We start from the raw sequence: 18,053 nt of genomic DNA on the forward strand, positions 1-18,053 counted from the left end.
TTCATGGTTTTTAAAGACTTGTTGTTAACTCCTGACAGAGCACACAGACCAGTTCAACCCCTGAAGCAGGCTGCTATGGAAACTTGGGTCGTGTTAGCAAGAGTTAACCGGAGCAACTTCCTCTGCCTGAGGTTCTCTGAAACATTTTCCTCCACTCTGGAATCGTTTCTTCCTTCCCATCCCACCAGGAGCCCACATTCCCCCATCAGTGAGATCTCTTGAGATCTGGCACTCACGGTGTGAATAATCACTTTGCACAGCATGTGAATACACTAGCGTTCTGCCTCATGGTTTGGGAATACTGTTTAATTTTACAGCACAGGCTATCAACTCAAATGATTGTGATCATCAGGCACAGATGTCACCATAGACACATGTTTATAATTGTGCGTCCTGGTTGTATAGTGTATGTTGCAAAATAAAAACAGCGCTCGCTGAATTCAGCCAAAATCTGAATCCACAATCATCTACCCATTACAAACTGCGTGCAGCATAATTACTTGCTCTCACCATTTCAGTTTGTCTTTAAATTGAGTGTGATAATATTTCATAGCCCACAGTACATCACACAGGCAAGGCACATCATTATAATGTACTGTGGTGCTTTTTACAGGAATGTGTCCCGCAATATTGGAAAAAAAATAGAAGGACAATATAGTGGGCCAAAGTTATTATTTGATGGGACCAGAGACCACAACACATCAGAAACCAAATACAATCAATGCCTTACAAGATACTTGAACTGGATGCTGATGGTCACCTTATTATAACCAGGCATTATTTTAAACTACACGTGCCAGATACCATCGTAACACCAGTACAATTTGCAAACACAAGTTATACTGTGGTAGGTTGAAAGTGGTTAGAGGACAGACTGTTAATGCCCTGGATTTTTGGTGGCAACTTGCTTCTCAGTTCTCCGTCATACCTCGTACGCAATGACATTCAGTATTCATCGAAAAGGAAAATGGAAATTATATCCAACAGCAGAACCAAATGAGCAATTATTTGTGAGGTTTAGCACTCCCGTCTTGACAGTGTTGTCTGTCGGGTTGGAAGAAGTGCAAAAAACTGAGTCTGGGCAGAGTGAATTTCCAGACGTCCGATGGAAAATCATTTCTTAAGATTGAGTAAATTAACCATAAAAACATCAACAATGAAATACTCATGATAACAGAGTGTGCCAGTTCCCTTGGCCAGGAGAAGTAAATGCTTCTTCTGAAATCTTGGAGTGAACAAAAAGCAAAACACCCAACATTTTGCACTTACAGTACCAACGCAAAAGCTGTCATTTTTATTAGAATTTACAATTAGCAATGAACGTATCACCTCCGCACTGTGCACTATTTTGTACGAATTTCAAAAATAGGAAATTAAATTATCTGGAAGTGGGGAGAATATACTGGCAACAAACCACTGTTGCTTGACTACTGAAATCAGACTGCACTCTTAACTGCCGCATCTCCTTACCTTCGATCTGTAGGGAAAGCAGGACGATTACAGAAGCGAGAATCTGCCAACTTGGATCTGCAAGCCAAACCATCACCTTAGAGCCCGGGTAGTGATTCCTTCCTTCCTTCCTTCCTTTATTTTTGTTTCACGGCTGCAGCTCAGTTCAGTTAGGCAGCTCCTCCGGCAAGCTCCGTTACAGATCTATGGTGGAAATGTGAAAGACAGGACTGTTACAAGCTGACTCTTGTCACCAGACAGAACTCAGTTGGACACCTCAGGGTGAGGGCAAGAGGAAGGGGCACCTATAGGATCGGATGCAGGAATGGATTATGCCAACAGGGATATGGACTGCCCCCTTTGTAAATGAAACTATCCCCAAGTGTCACTTTATGAGTTGACCTGTGTGGCAGAGAGAGCTTGAGTGGAATCCAATTCAATGAGGTGTTTTGAAGCTGTCAGTAGCAACAGGAACAAAATTTTTTTTTAAAGTCCAAAGTAGTAAAGTTGCCACTCTATTCTAGTTCTGCTAAAAAAAAAATCCAGGTCACTCATGCTGCAAGAGGAGCCTGCAGGAACCTCCCACTGGAAAAGACTATCACTTTGTTGCAAATAAACAATCCCTGAGCTCTGATTAGCCCATGTAACATTCAGGGCACGTTTCCCTCAGCTTTCCAAATGCTGCCAAGTTGATGTTCAAACAAAAAAAAAAGTGGGATGAGGGAGGAGGGGAGAGGAAAGGAGGGAAAGGGAGGGAGGGAGAAAGAGGAGGAGGGGGGGGGAAATAAAGAGAGGGGGGAATAGAGGGAGGGAGAATGGATGAATAGAAGGGGGAAGGAGGGTGATAGGTGGAGGGAAGGAGAGGAGGAGGTAGGAAAATAAAGAAAGGGGAGGAGAGGGAGGGAGGGAAGGAAGGAGAGGGGGAAGGAGAGAAAGGAATGAGTGAGGGAGCAATAAAGGGAGAGATGGAGGGTTTGGGGGAAGGAGGGGGTAGGAATGAGGGAAGAGGGAGGGAAGGAAAGAAAGGAGAGAGAGGGGGGGATGAAGGAAGGAGAGAGACAGAGAGAAAGGGAAAGAAGGAAGGAGAGAGAGGAAGGGAGGGAAAAGAGAAATTCTATGACTTGCCTGCAGCACCCGTACAAATGATGTACTTTCTTACTGGTGCAGCTTGCTATGCAGGGCTGCCTGTCACTGCTGATTTGCTCTCAGGCACGGATTACATGTGATAAGGTCTGACCTTATTTAAGTATTCACACATTAAGGCCCCTCATAGTGAGCAGCTGAACACAAAAAGCCCCTCAGATGTTCAGGGCATCAATCAGCTTCACAGTGGGTCACCTGCCAAACCCTGCCATTAAACTCAGGGGGAAGAGAAAGAGAGAGAGAGAAAGGGACGGCTTTCAGTCTGAGGCGGACTTAATAATGTCCAAAAAAAAAGCTGGCCACGGTCCCTCAAAACTCAATTGTCTTCCATCTCTTTCAAAACATTTGCTGTTAAGAGCAGTTATAATGGCAAATATCTCTATTCATTGTTCAGACAAGGTTCCCTTTAAAGTTTAAATTCCTACACCTGTGGTTGCTTTAGTGGCTTTTTTTTTTGTGTTTTTAAACAAAAATAAACCTGAATTAACAGTCCACCCATAATCATGTTAAATTCTTATTGTTTTCCTTTATTAACAGCCCCCCCACCCCCTCCTCCTCCACACCCCGACTTCTCTCCTTCGGTTCACACTGCCTCTCTTCACCGGAACAGCAGCAGCTTAAGCTGCTTGTTTAAACAATCCCTTCAGCTGCCGTACAAAGGAAAGTTAAAACAAACACGATTTCGGAAAAGCAAACGCCGGGCAATGAGTGACAGAGTGGAGAGAAAACACAACCCAGCTGAAAGTGCCAACTTTAAATAAACAAGGGGGAGAGAGAGGTGTGTGCGTGTATGTCCTTTTAAAAAAGGAGATTCCTGCAGGGAAAGCAAGCACGTCGCTCACTCTACCTTTCCCAACTGCAGCTGAGGATAGGTTCTGCCACGTACATCATCTCTCTTTGAGGAAATTCTTATTGGACTGCTCAACTTGCAAAGGTTAAAACTAATGAACTTGCTCCTCCCTTCCCCTGTAACAGGGGCAGACTGTGGCCAAGTGGTAATGTCACTGGACCAGTAATCCAGAGACCCAGGCTAATTCTCCGGGCACCTGGGCTCGGATCTGTAAATGCTCGCTCGTAGCATTTTAAAATGAACGTGGAACTCTAGAATGAATATTAAAATCCAATTAATAAATGTGGAATATAAAGCTGGTCTCAGTAATGGTGATCTTGAAACTATCATCAATTGTTGTAAAAGCTCATCTGGCTGGTTCACTAATGTCCTTTAGGGAAGGAAATCTGCCGTCCTTACCTGGTCTGGCCTACATGTGACTCCAGACCCACAGCAATGTGGTTGACTCTTAACTGCCCTCTGAAATGGCCTAGCAAGCCACTCAGTTCAAGGGCAATTAGGGGTGGGCAACAAATGCTGGCCTTGCCAGCGACGCCCACATCCCATGAAAGGATAAATAAAAATGAACCTCCTCCTGCCCTTTGAAGCTTCTGCACACCTTCAATTCTGGCTTCCTGTGCATTCCCCAATTTTAATCGCTCTACCATTGGCATCCATGCATTCAGAGATCTTGGACCCTAAGTTCTGGAATTCCTTCCCTAAACCGCTCTGTCTCTCTCTATCTTTCCCCCCCCCCCCCTTTCAAGAAGCTTCTTAAAATGTTGAGATATGGGAGGGTTACAAGACTGGAGGAGGTCACAGAGATACCATGGCTACAACAACTTGCATTTATTAATTTTTGTTCATGGGATGTGGGCATCAGTGGCAAGGCAAGTATTTATTGACGATCCTATAGTTGTGTTAACGTGGAAAATGCCCTAGAGCATAGAGGTAATTATAAACACTAATTGCTTGAGTCTTTTTTTTTAGCCACTCTCTTATTTTGGAAGCCGAGATGATTGCTGTAGGTTATATACCTCACAACTTGACTTCCTCATGTTAAGTAGTCTAGGTTCCTGCTCCTGTTCAGAAACCAAAGAAGTGAATCTTTGGGCAAGGACATAAATTGAAATGATTAAATGAGCTAGTGACTTTTACTGTCTTGCTGAAATATCAAAAACGGTTACTCGGGTGGGGTAACAGGGTGGGGGAGGGGACTCTTGAGGGAAACGAGCGTCAAATGTAGTTTTCAGAGGGTCCCCGAGGGGGAGAAGACTGACTGGGAAGAAAAAAGGTGGGAGGGTTGAAAACAAGTACACGCTCATCATATCTTGACCTTCTCGCTTGTGTTTGTGCATCTGTAACTTTGTGCCTGCATAAGCATTTATAACTCTCAAGGCCATCTGTTATCCTTCATGCAGCATCACACGGCAAAGGACTCGCAAAGTTCCACAGTATGGATTGAAGTATGCCCACAAGCTGTCCCGGTCCAGGTGTGAGGTGAGTTAATCACCATTGACTGTTTTCTTTTACTGTCGGTGATTTGGGAAGAGAACTGCTGTACTTTATTCCATAGAGAGTGTAAATTGTAGTTGATAGAAATGTTAAGACAAGGATAAGCTTCCTTGGTACAAATTTACCATGAATTAGGCTTTAAAGATCTCTATTCAAACTGCTCAGAAATCGGAGAGGGTGAAAGATAGAAGCGGCCTGTCCCATTGAACACAGGAACACAGGAATTAGGAGCAGGAGTAGGCCAATCGGCCCGTCGACCCTGCTCTGATGGTGGACTCAACTCCAATTTCCTGCCTGCCCTCCATAACCCTTAAATCCCTCAACAGTCAAAAAAATCCGTCTAACTCCGGCTTGAATCATATTCAGTGACCCAGCCTCCGCCGCTTCCCGGGGAAGAGAATGCCACAGGCTAACGGCGAGAAAACCGATCTCCTCGGCTCGGCCTTCAACGTGAGGCCCACAGGGCAGGATTTTCAACCCCGTGGGCAAGGCACACCACCCGACCCGGTCAAGAGTGAAGTAGCGCGCGATGATGGCGGGCGAGTGTGCCGACGTTATCGCGCACTCTCGCGATCTTTCGGTCGGCGGGCACGCGTGAGAGGTGGCAGTGTGCCCGCCGACAATCAAGAGGCCTACTAAAGCCTTTAAAATAATTAAAATAAAATAAAAAATAATTTGTATTTCTCGCTGCCCACTCACCTGTTCGGTTGGCGGGTGGGCGGGCGAATAGGACAGGTGGCCTTTGCATTTTTTTTGCGAAACTTCGTCCACGGGCGGGATGAGGTTCCCGAAATTAATATTTTTTTAAAAATAAAAAGGTTTGGGCAGGGTTTTAATAAAGGTGCGTGAGTCCCCTGTGCGGACACTTTTCCCCCGGATTTTTAATTAATCTTTAATGTCGTTTTTAAAAATCTTCAGCTCTCTGAGGCAGCTCTGTGCCTTCGGGGAGCTTTCAGTCAGCGCTTCCCCCCACCGCGCACATTCGCGTGTTTCGTGCCGGCTGGCTGTTGATTGGCCCAGCCAGTGTGAAATCGCGTTCGGGACCATTTCGCTCCTGGACCCGCCTGCCCGCCTGACGCGGGGAGAATCCTCCACACGAATTTTAAACTGTGTCCCCTAGTTCTAGCCTCCCCCACCAGAGGGAGTACAGCAGCGTTCTCAGGACACAGGTGACAGCTGATCTTTTTATTCATGCAGGGTAGCAAGAACATGCTTGTCATACGAACATGTGAACAAGGAGCAGGAGGCCATTCAGTCCCTCGAGCCTGTTCCACCATTTAGTAAAATCATGGCTGACCTGACAGTAACCTGAAATCTGGCATCCCACCTACCCCCCGATAACCTATCACCCCTTTTGCTTACCGAGAATCTTATCCACCTCTGCCTTAAAAATGTTCAAAGGGTAGGATTTTTAGCGCGGCGTGCGGGTACGATCGGCGGGACAAGGAGCCGCTGGGAAACGGCCCCCCGCCCGCGATCGGCCCCCAGCCGTGACGTGACGCTGGCTGGCCAATTAACGGGGTAGCCGGCATGCGGAAGGCGCGCTGAGAAGCTCAGCGCCGCTGGGGTGGGAGCGCGAGGAGGGTGGGCACTGATGAAAGCTCCCTCAAGGCAGAGAGCTGCCCCAGGGTGCTGCTGAAGGATTTTCAAGCAGTAAAGGAAGATTTTAAAATGCGGGAAAAAAACGTCCACCTGCACCAGAAACATATACATCATGAAAATTCTGTCCTTTTTTAAAAATTTAATAATGGAAACCTCATCCCATCCTTGAGGTTTCAACAAAAATGCAAAGCCCGCCTGGCAGATTCACCCGTTCGCCAACGGTAAGGTTGGAAGGACCATGAAACATCAGGGACAATCGGAACGTTAATGCCCTCTTCATTGTCGGCGGGCGCACTTCCGACTTGCGCGCCTACGCTGACCGAAATATCACGTGAGCACAGGATGACATCCGGACGCTCGCCCGATGCCATCGTGCGCTATTTTACACTCAGGCGGGTCAGGTGCGTGCCCAGACCCCGAGGTAAAAATTCCGCCCAAAGATTCTGCTTCCACTGGCTTTTCAGGAAGAGAGTTCCAAAGACTCACAACCCTCTGAGTGAAGAAAGTTTGCCTCGTCTCTGTTTTAAATGGGCGGCCCCTTGTTTTTAAACAGTGACCCCCCTAGTTCTAGATTCTCCCTCAATAGGAAACATCCTCTCCACATCCACCCTGTCGAGACCTCTCAGGATCTTATGGCCAGAACACAACGCTCCTCGGGCAGGTGCGCACCGGACCCGACACGATCACATCAGGCAAGCGTCCCGACGTCATCACGCACTCACGTGATATTTCAGTCGGGGGGCGCGCGCAGGAGTCAGCAGCACACCCGACGACAGTTAAAAGGCCTATTAAGGTCATTGAAAAGGTTATTGAATTAAACTTTTAGCTGCCCACCCCCCCCACCCCCCACAGGAGTGATGAGGTTTCCCAACAGCAAATAAAAATAAATTAAAAATGTTAACATTTCATCCATGACATGTCCCTGCTCATGTGACAGAGTCGCATGAGGGGACATGTTTTATAACATTTTAGAAATCTTTATTTTTAATGTTCAAAAATCTTCATCTCCTTGAGGCAGCTCTGTGCCTCAGGGAGCTTTTCCAGTTTGCACCTGTACACATGCGCGAACTTGCACTCTCGACCTCCTCCCCCAACCCCCCCTCACACAGGCAGCGCTGCCGCACGCGTTTCACGCTGGCCGGGCCTTAATTGGCCTGCCCACCAGTGAGAAATCGCAGCCCAGCCCCGATTGCGGGCAGCGGTCAGCATCCTGTCAGCCCCCACCCGCTCTCGCCAAGCCCGCCCAACGAGGGAAAAATCCTCCGCTATGTGTTTCAATCAAGTTGCCTCTTACTCTTCTAAACTCCAATGGGTACAAGCCTATCCTGTCCAACCTTTCCAAATAAGACAACCCACCCATTCCAGGTATTAGTCTGGTAAACCTTCTCTCAACTGCTTCCAACACATTTGCATCCTTCCTTAAATAAGGAGACCAATACTGTACACAGTACTGCAGATGTGGTCTCACCAGTGCCCTGTACAAGTGATGCATAAACTCCCTACTTTTGTAATCAATTCCCCTCACAATAAGCAATAACATTCTATTAGCTTTCCTAATTACTTGGTGTACCTGCATACTAGCCTTTTTTGATTCATGCACTAGGACACCCAGATCCCTCTGCACCTCAGAGCTCTACAATCTCTCGCCAGTTAGATAATAAGCTTCTCTTTTATTCTTCCTGCGAAAATGGACAATTTCACATTTTTCCACATTATACTCCATTTGCCAGATCTTTGCCCACTCATTTAACCTATCTATATCTTTTTGGAGCCTCCTTAAGTCCTCTTCACAACTTACTTTCCTACCTATCTTTGTGTCATCAGCAAACTTGGCAACCATCCCACCCATCCCTTCATTCAAGTCGTTTATATAAATTGTAAACAGTTGAGGCCCCGGCACTGATCCCTGTGGCACACCACTCGTTACATCTTTCCAACCTGAAAAAGACCCATTTATGTCAACTCTCTGCTTCCTGTTAGCCAGCAATCTTCTCTCCAAGCCAACATGTTACCCCCTATACCATGAACTTTTATTTTCTGCAATAACCTTTGATGTGCCACTTTATCAAATGCCTTCTGGAAATCTAAGTACAGTATATCCACCAGTTCCCCTTTATCCACAGTGCATGTTACTTCCTCAAGGAACTCCAATAAGTTGGTTAAATATGATTTCCCTTTCACAAAACCATGTTGACTCTGCCTCATGACCTTGAGCTTATCCAAGTGCACGGCTATAACTTCTTTAATAATAGTTTCTAACATTTTCCCTATGACAGATGTTAAGCTAACTGGCCTGTAGTTTCCCACTTTCTTTCTCCCTCCCTTTTTGAATAATGTAGTTACATTTGTTATTTTACAATCTAATGGGGCCTTCCCCAAATCTAGGGAGTTTTGGAAAATTAAAAACAATGCATCAGCTATCGCACTAGACACTTCTTTTAAGACCTGAGCTCTTGTCAGCCCGCAGCTCCAACAATTTACTCAGGACCACTTCTCTGGTGATTATAATTTTCCTGAGTTCCTCCCTTCCATTTTCTGGTTTACAGCTATTTCTGGGATGTTACATATCTCCTCTATAGAGAAATCTGAAGCAAAATACCTGTTTAATTCATCTGCCATCTCCTTGTTTTCCATTATCAATTCTCCAGACTCACTTTCTATAGAACCAACACTCACTTTGTTAACTCGTTTCTTCTTTAAATATTCACAAAAACTCTTACTATCTGTTTTTATATATCTAGCTAGCTTTCTCTCATACTTTAATTTTCCCCTCCTTATTAGCCTTTTAGTTATTCTTTACTGTTCCTTATATTCTTCCCCATCTTCTGACCTGCCACCTGTCTTTACACAATTATATGCTTTTTCTTTAAGTGTGACACTATCTTTAACCATTCTAGTTAACCACGGGTGGTGTATCCATCACTTAGACTTTCTTCTCATTGGAATATATCTGTTCCGTGCATCCTGAAATATCCCCTTAAATATTAGCCACTGCATCTCTATTCCTGTCATTCCTGTGTTCTTGTTCAAATTAACAATTTCATAATATGGTAAACGAAATAGCAATAAGTCAAGAATAATTTTAGCAGACTTAAAGGAGTGCAGTTTTCAACATATCTATTCATAACTTAGATCTGAATGATAGCAGATTCTCACTAACCATGTGGTGATGATGTGACTTGTTAAGTATCCTCACACAACAACTCAGAGGGTACAGAACATCAACTCTGGCATCAATAGCCTCTTTCTGCCTGAAAATTGTAGTGTATTGAAAATTGCATTGTGCATTTTGTTCACACAAGGTTACCATACAAACATGTACCAGCAGAGTGAGTCTTCAAGAAATATATAATAAGGGTTCATGTTGAACAGCTAAATGCCTCTGGCTAAATATATAACTATTTCTATCCCAAGAGCTTCACATAAATGTAACAACATGGCTAAATTTTCAAATATAAATAAATATGTCATGCTTTTAAAAAGATCACACATCTGTAATTATATCTTCCCTACTAGTAGTGATCCTGTGGTGCCTCAATTTTGCAGCTCCTAGCTCCTTTGCTTGCACTACAGAGAAACCCCTAAGCTCCAACCACTCTATTTAGTACTTCACAAGTTGCTGGGCATTTATTGTTTAGCTACAAATAATGATACAGAATCAAAATATTATACAACAACAACAACAGCTTGTATCTATATAACACATTAACATAGCAAACCCATCCCAAGATGTTTCACAGGAGTGTTATCAATTAAAAGTTGAGACTGAGCCACATAAGGAAACACAGGGACACACAATCAAAATTTTGGTCAAAGAGGTGGGTTATGAGGAGCGTCTTAACGAAGTGAGAGGCAGGGAGATTTAGGGAGGGGATTCCAGAGTTAAGGGCCTAGACGGCTGAAGACACGGCCATTAGTGGTAGGGTGATAAAAATTTGGGATGTGCCAGAGGCCAGAATTGGAGAAGCATGGAGATCCAGGAGGGTAATAGCGTAATTTTAATTTTCCTGAGTTCCTCCCTTCCTTCCATTTTCTGGTTTACAGCTGCTTCTGGGATGTTACATGTCTCCTCTATAGTGAAATCTGATGCAAAATACCTGTTCAATTCATCTGCCATCTCCTTGTTTTCCATTATCAATTCTCCAGACTCACTTTCTATAGGACCAACACTCACTTTGTTAACTCGTTTCTTCTTTAAATATTCACAAAAACTCTTACTGTCTGTTTTTATATTTCTAGAGGTACTAAATGCTGGCAATAAACACCAAGCTAGTCAGCCTCTGGGAAGAGAAAATGGTAAGGATCTTATGTTATGTGGCCAGACTAGATAAACTGGGAATGCCCTCACAGCAGAGAAAGTTAATGGGAAATACAATAGAAATGTTCAAAACTACCAAGAGTGTTGATGGCGTAAATAAGGAGAAAGTGTTTCCACTAGCAGTGAGGGTAACCAGGGGGAAAAGATTAAAGATAATCAGCAAAAAAAGAGCCCTCGGGAGATGAGGAAGGATTTCATTTCACACAGTGAATTGTTAGGATTTGCAATGCATTGTCTAAAAGGGAACTAGAGAAAGGTTCAATAGTAACTTTCGAAAGTGAATTAGATAGATACTCGAAGGGGAGATATTTGCAGGGGTAGGAGGAAAGTCTGGGGGGACTGGGGCTAATTGGATAGTTTCACAAAGAGCCGGCAAGGAGAGGATGGACTGAATGGCCTCCTCTGTAATACTATTACAACAAATGTCACACCTCACTGAGGCGTAATACAAAAAATAAACCCCTTGAGTGAATTCTTAATTACTCATTTACTTGGGATGGTTATTGTAGGTTGTAAAATTCACTTTCAGAATTCCTCATGTTCCCCGAATCATCAGTTAGATTACTGTTTTGAAGTCATTTTTAAGCAGCTGGTAGTCTTCATGTAGGAAGATTTGGAGGTGATATCATGACATCTAAAAGTTAGTATATTTTTTAAGTGCAGATAGTGAAAGTAGAAATAGATAAACCTCATGTATTTTATGGAGTGCAAGTGCAATGGATTTGGTCTTCAGTCAGCACTGCACTTTGACGCAAGTTGTGTGTTTAATTAAGGCTGAACGGCCACGGTGTGAAAGCCCATATACCTCTCAGCTGGGGTGAATGTCTACTCGCTGCTACTGTAAGTGTCCCAGAGAATTTGGGCATTCTCGACGTTGTGCCTAGTGGTCTCAGGTTCAATTGCGCACAGTTCCTTAATTCTGCATTCAGTTATAAGAACCGTTAACCAGGACGTGGAAATTGAAAGAGAAAGTCATCCCAAAAACTTAAACAAAAAAAATAACATTTCAACTGAGCCTGGCCTGTCACAGTGATGTAGCACGTCGGAGCATCAAGCTGTGGCAGCACAGAGTAATAGCATGCAGCCAAAAGTCCCTACCCTGCTGAACTCCAGTCTTACTACAATCCAGAGTTGCCAAGTGGAAAATGTGCATGCAACATTCAGTGGCCACATCCTGGCAGCAAGATACCCAACATCTCAGCTGTGAAGTGCAGTCTTCATTGTGGTGGTGGATGGGAGCGGTGAGGACAGGGGGAAAGAGGGTCAAAATCAGAATGATTTCATACGCTCCGTTATCAGGTAACACTGTGACCGACCAGGGGGCTGGGCATCGGGAAGGGTGGGGGCCCCCGAAAGCCACACCCTTGCCCCCCTGCACCCCTCCCACCGTATAGCCAATCTGGCAACCCCCATCCTGCCCTCACCCGTCTTTGGTCTGGGGTCCCATAATGGTCCTGGGCCTCTGTTGGGTGCAGTGCCGCCAGCAGCCAACTCCCGTGTTGATCTTGGCGAGTAGCTGCCGGCTTCTCATTGGCCAGCGTCTCTTGGTTGACAGACTTCCACTGCCAGTGACCTCAATCATAGGGGAGGGCCGAAGGTGGCCGCTGAGGTGCCTGCTTGATTCCGTTGGGTCTCCTCCATGATGGAACTGATGAGGGGGGGGGGTTCCCTGCCAGTTCTCCGGCCAGTGGACGAAACACGCCTCCCCCCCGCCCACCGCAACCACCAACCAGAAAATCCAGCCCACCATTTTTCAAATGAGGCATTAAACTGAGGTTCCTTCTGCACTCACAGGTGTATATAAAAGATCCCATGGCACTATCTGAAGAAGCACAAGGGAATTTTCCTGGTCAATATCTATCCTCAACAACCATCACGAATGCAGACGATCTGGTCACTATCTCATTTCTGTTTGTGGGAGCTTGCTGTGCACAAACTGTCTGCCATATTTCCCACAACAGGACTGTGACTACACTTCAAAAGCACTTCACTGGCTGTAAATTGTTTTGGAATGCCCTGAAGTCGTGAAAGGCGCTATATAAATGCAAGTCTTTCTTTGCACTGATTTTTGCATTAATTGAAGATTTTTTTGAATGCATTCTCAGAAACAATTCTGCTCATTGTGCATTCCCCGTCTGTGCTGTAACTGAAAGACAGATAAACACAGGAGAGAGAAAGAAAGAAGCAGGTCATGCTGATAGGGTGAGATGAAGAGGGGTGGGTGGAGAATCACAGGGAACATAAACACCGATTGGGTCAAATGGCCTGTGATGTACTCTAAATCCATAGGATGTATTATAACTGATACACAACTGAGCACCAATCAGAAAAGTAACAGCGATTAACCCCTTTCGTCACTGTGTAAGCACAATAAATAATGCTTCTTGTATTGTATCAATCCAGCCAGGCCGTGTGGAAACTGATTGGAGAAAAGCACAGAAAGACCTTTTTTATGCCCCTAAGGTCAAAACCCTGTAAATGGGGGAGGAATACACTCAGTCCACTACAAAATACAGAGTGTATCAGACACGGGAGGTTAGCACAATCTCAGCATGTTGCTCTCCCCAGAACGACGTGCAGAATGCGGCGCTTGCTTTCAAGAATTGAGGCTCATTGGCGGTTATAACTGTTAACTGCTTTTGATGGCCGCAAGTGGCCATGGGTGACAAGTAACCGATATGGGTGTCCGACGCATTCACACTGGCTGCCCACCTCTCTTCTGCAGCCCTTGCCCGTGCCTGGGTGGCCCTAGAGAAGGAAAGCGGGGGTGCCCACCAGCGTGTTTTAGGCTTTTCCCCGATGGTGGCCACCGCAGGGTATGAAGGATATTGTAGACACACAGTAACCGTATTCTAATCTCATCAAACGATACAGCACAGAATGAAGCCATTCAGCCCACTGGGTCTGCGCTGGCCTTTTGAATGAGTTAATCTCACTCCCGATGCACTTTCCCCATAGCCCAGGAAATTGCACTTTTCAAGTATTTATCTAACTCCTTTTTCAATCTGCTCCCTTTCATACAGTGCTGTCCAGATCATATTAATCAAGTGACTTGGTGTTTCATTTTCTGTTGCTTATATTATAAACACATTATTTCATTGGAATGTTTTCTGGGGGCAGGATTTTCGGGTTGTCGGGTGGGTGGGTGGGTGCCCGGGAGCAGCCGGGAAACGACCCACTGCCCGCGATCGGCCCCCGACCGCGATTTCACACTGGCTGGCCAATGAACGGCCACCCAGCATGAAAGGCGCGCTGAGGAGCTCAGCGCAGCAGGGGCGGGGGCCGGAGGAGTGCGAGCGCAAAAGTCTGCGCACGCGCCCAGGGGAGCAGGCGCTGAAAGCTCCCTGAAGGCAGGGAGCCGAATAATATAAAACCCTGAAATAAACATGGGGGAAAATCCTGCCCTGGGTGTTATTTATTGTGATAACGGTGCCCCATACGGGTACCTGTACGGGTACAGATTTTATGATGACGCCTTGTTACACTGGGGGCAGCACCGTGCCACTCTCTGACAGGCCCGTCAGACAAAGGTCGATTTGAGGAGGCATCAGCAATGTTTACGTGAAGTGAGCCATCAGCTGCAACTTGGAACAGAGGGAATGCGGATATTTTTAGAACTATTAGATCAAGTTAAAACTCCCAGTTTACAGAGCAGTACCTTACAACTCTCTAACTCAATAAAAAGACAAGCATTTATATAGTGTTTGTCACAAGCACCAGATGTTTCAAAGCACTTTACAGCCAATGAAGTACTTCTGAAGTGTAATCACGGTTGTAATATAGGAAACGCAGCAGCTAATATGTGCACAGCAAGCTCCCACAAGCAGCAATGTGATAATGATCAGATAGTCTGTTCTTGTGATGTTGACTGAGGGATAAATCTACATATGTATATAGGGTGATGGTGTAGTGGTATTGCTACTGGACTAGTAATGCAAAGACCCACAATAATCCTCTGGGGACATGGGTTCAAATCCTGCCACAGCCAATGGTCAAAGTTGAATTCAATAAAAAAATTAGGAAGCCACTGTCAATTGATGTAACATCTGGTTCACTAATGTCCTTTAGGGAAGGAAATCTGCCGTCCTTACCCAGTCTGGCCTACATGTGACTCCAGGCCCATAGCAATGTGGTTGACTCTGAGGCTGCCTAACAAGCCTTTCAGTTCTCAAGGGCAATTAGTGATGGGCAATAAACATGGATCTAGCCAGTGACACCCCCATCCCATGAACAAATTAAAAGGAATATATATATCGCCTTGACTTTCATTTGTCCACATTCTGAGGTTTGGCCACACTATAAATAATCTTTCTGCAGTGATTTCTATTCTTCACTGCCCTGTCCCTCAGAGAGGCCAGTCCATGTTCTGATATTATTCATCTATTATATAAAAAACATATTAAATAATATACATTTACACTGACATATTGTAGCTAGAATTTTTTGTGGAGAGTTTGTGTATATCATGGGCTGAATTTTCCCCCCATTGAGGGGGAAGCTGATGGGCGGGCGAGTACAGGCGGGCTTCCGATCGGCACCCCCAATCGGAGGCGCGCCGCCATTTTACGTGGGCGGGACAATTAAGGCCCGCCCAGCATGACGTCCGCACAGAAGCGCTATGCGCTCCCTGTGCGGGCGGTGGGGGGGGTGAAATCCCAAAATCGAGAGTGCGCTATTTCACGCATGCGCACGATAGAGCGCACTCATTTCCCTGAGGCTAAGTGCAGCCTCAGGGAGATCAGCTGTAAATGTAAAAAAGATAAAAATAGAAAAATAAAATTTCCATAACATGTCCCCTCACGTGACAATGTCACATGCGTTGGGACATGTCCATAATTTTTACAAAACCTTTATTAGAATTTTTTAAATCCTACATGAACCTCATCCCGCCCGTGGATGAGCTTTCATACTTTTTCTAATTCCCGCCAGGGCTTCCGGCCTTCCCGCCGACCTTAAAGTTGGACGGGCAGGTCCTTTAATTACTTAATTGACCCTGTCAATGGCCTCAATTGGTCGGCGGGCGCGCAGCTGATTTTGCTGCGCTCCCGCCTTCCTGAAAAGTTAAATGGGGTGCGGTGATGTCGAGAGTTCCCCCCGACGTCACTTTACACGTCGGTGAGCGGGCCCCACCCCCCGCTCGCCGACGCGTAAAATCCTGCCCCACGAGTGAATTAGAGTTGCCAACTCTGGTGGAGTCTATGCCTGGAGATTTCATCATGTGACCTGCAGGCGCATCTTCCTCGCCACATACGTGGCACTGGGCACCTGATATATCCATCCTGACAGCCATCATAGCCCTGCGCCAATTGGAAAGCAAACAGACTACATTACTGGAGGGTATAATTCTTGATCGTCAGTCAAGCAGCCTTCGTTTACGCATCCCCAAATATTTTTATAACTGACAGAAGTGTTCAAAGAGAACAAAACCTAAAAAGCATTTTTTTAGAGCTTTGATTTTTCTCCTGGGCTTGGCTCCCAGCAGAGTCCTGGAGATTAACCTTTAACTCTTGGAGACTCCAGGGCAATCCTCGAGAGTTGGCAACCCTGAGGTAAACAGATGTCCCAATTTGCTCAAGAAAGCTGAAGTTTTGATTTACCTGTCGCATCAGGCGATTTCAGGACCACTTCATTTCCCAATAACTAGCTGGAAGGCCCACTTAATGCTCGATTATCTGTTCCGTGGCTGTTTAATGTCCCACTATCCACCTCTAGGGACTGCTTAATGTCCCATTATCTGCTTCCATCACAACTGGTTATTTAAAGGGACTCTGTCAGCTGGAAAAACTGTCACGCAAAGCAATTTTGAGGTTGGTAAACAGAGGAAACATAAGATTACTGGAACGATTAAATCACTGCAGCTGGCATTACAGATTGTTTAGTTGTGTTGCTTTGTTCTGGATGCTGATTCCAATCCATCAGTCGCATAAAATAACTGGGCACTGACTGCGCAATAAACACTCCTTCCAATATTTCATAATTCGAAAAAATAACTTAGACTGCTGTCACATAAAAGGAGCGGGAAGGAGACAGCAGCTTAAACTGCGGCAGCCTCACAGCTCCGCCTCCGAAACTGTTTGGGATGGGCAGTTTAAACCCGCCAAAGTGAAATGCTGCCTTCTCCAGCACCCCTCCCCCACCCCCTTCTAACGCGCTAGCCGACACTGTAGGGAATTCTGGTTTGGGAAAAGGGGGACAAGGATAAGTGAGAGGGATGTGAGATGCTGGAGGAAACACGCGAACAAACCGCTTCTTCGATGGTATCACTGAGGTTGTGTCTCAGGCCCTCAGCCAGGGAGGGCTGGATCCCAGAACCACACACACCCCGTGAAAATTTTTTAAAATGAATAAATCTTAACCAAATCCATCGCCAAAATGCAACCTAATTTATGCCAGAACAGCGAACTGACAATAACAAATCACAGGTCTGTGTACTCGGGCGCTCACACTTTAAATCTATCTTTTGGACGAGACGTTAAATTAAGGCCCTTTCTGCTCTTTCAGATAGACGCGTGGCACTTTTCCAAAGGAGAGCGGGAACTTTTTCCCAGGTGTCCTGGCCAATATTTATCCCTCACTCAGTATCGCCAAAAACAGATTATCTGGACATCGTCACATTGGCTGTTTGTGGGAGCTTGCTGTGCACCACTTGGTTGCTGCGTTTCCTACCTTGCAGCAGTGATTGTGCCTCAAAAGCACGCCAGGGCGTCCTGAGGTGTGGTGAAAGGTGTGGTAGAGAGAGGCAAGCTCTTTCTTTTTCTGACGGCCAACAGCTTTACAGCGTTTGCTGCCGCTGTGCACAAACCCACTTGGCGTCCACTCCGTCCGTTGGCGCAGGTGTGCGATTTCCCTCACGTCATTGTTAGGCGCTTTGAGAGAGCGGATACCGAGTGGGCTTCCACGTGTGGGGAGGCGCAAAACTAGAGGCCACAAATATCGAAAAGGGGATTCAGAAGGTCTCCACCGAGTGAGTGGGGGGATTGTGGAACTCATCAGCAAAAGGAGTGGGTGACGTGAATGGTGTAGGGGGAAGCGAGGTAAACACATGGAACAGAAGTCAATAGAGGGTTGTGCTGATAGATTTAGAGGATAGATTAAAGAAGGCTCACGAGAAATAAAACACTGGCATGGACTGCTTGGAATGAATGGCTATTTCTGTGCTGTATATTCTACATATTTCTCTCCACGAGAGCTGCCTGA

At 45.7% G+C, this 18,053-nt stretch overlaps 1 protein-coding gene across 1 annotated transcript in view; it reads right to left on the reverse strand.

The window, feature by feature from the left end:
• Window positions 1–18,053, reverse strand: part of LOC144699130 (bone morphogenetic protein receptor type-1B) — a 207,061-nt gene that overhangs the window by 116,999 nt on the left and 72,009 nt on the right. The window contains exon 2 of the mRNA XM_078570549.1: window positions 1,471–1,653. Coding sequence (XP_078426675.1) covers window positions 1,471–1,543 — 73 coding nt within the window. The 5' untranslated portion in view covers window positions 1,544–1,653. The remainder of the gene's footprint in view (window positions 1–1,470; window positions 1,654–18,053) is intronic.

This window comes from Cetorhinus maximus, chromosome 1 (assembly GCF_964194155.1).
Source record: "Cetorhinus maximus chromosome 1, sCetMax3.hap1.1, whole genome shotgun sequence".
Classification (NCBI taxonomy): Eukaryota; Metazoa; Chordata; class Chondrichthyes; order Lamniformes; family Cetorhinidae; genus Cetorhinus; species Cetorhinus maximus.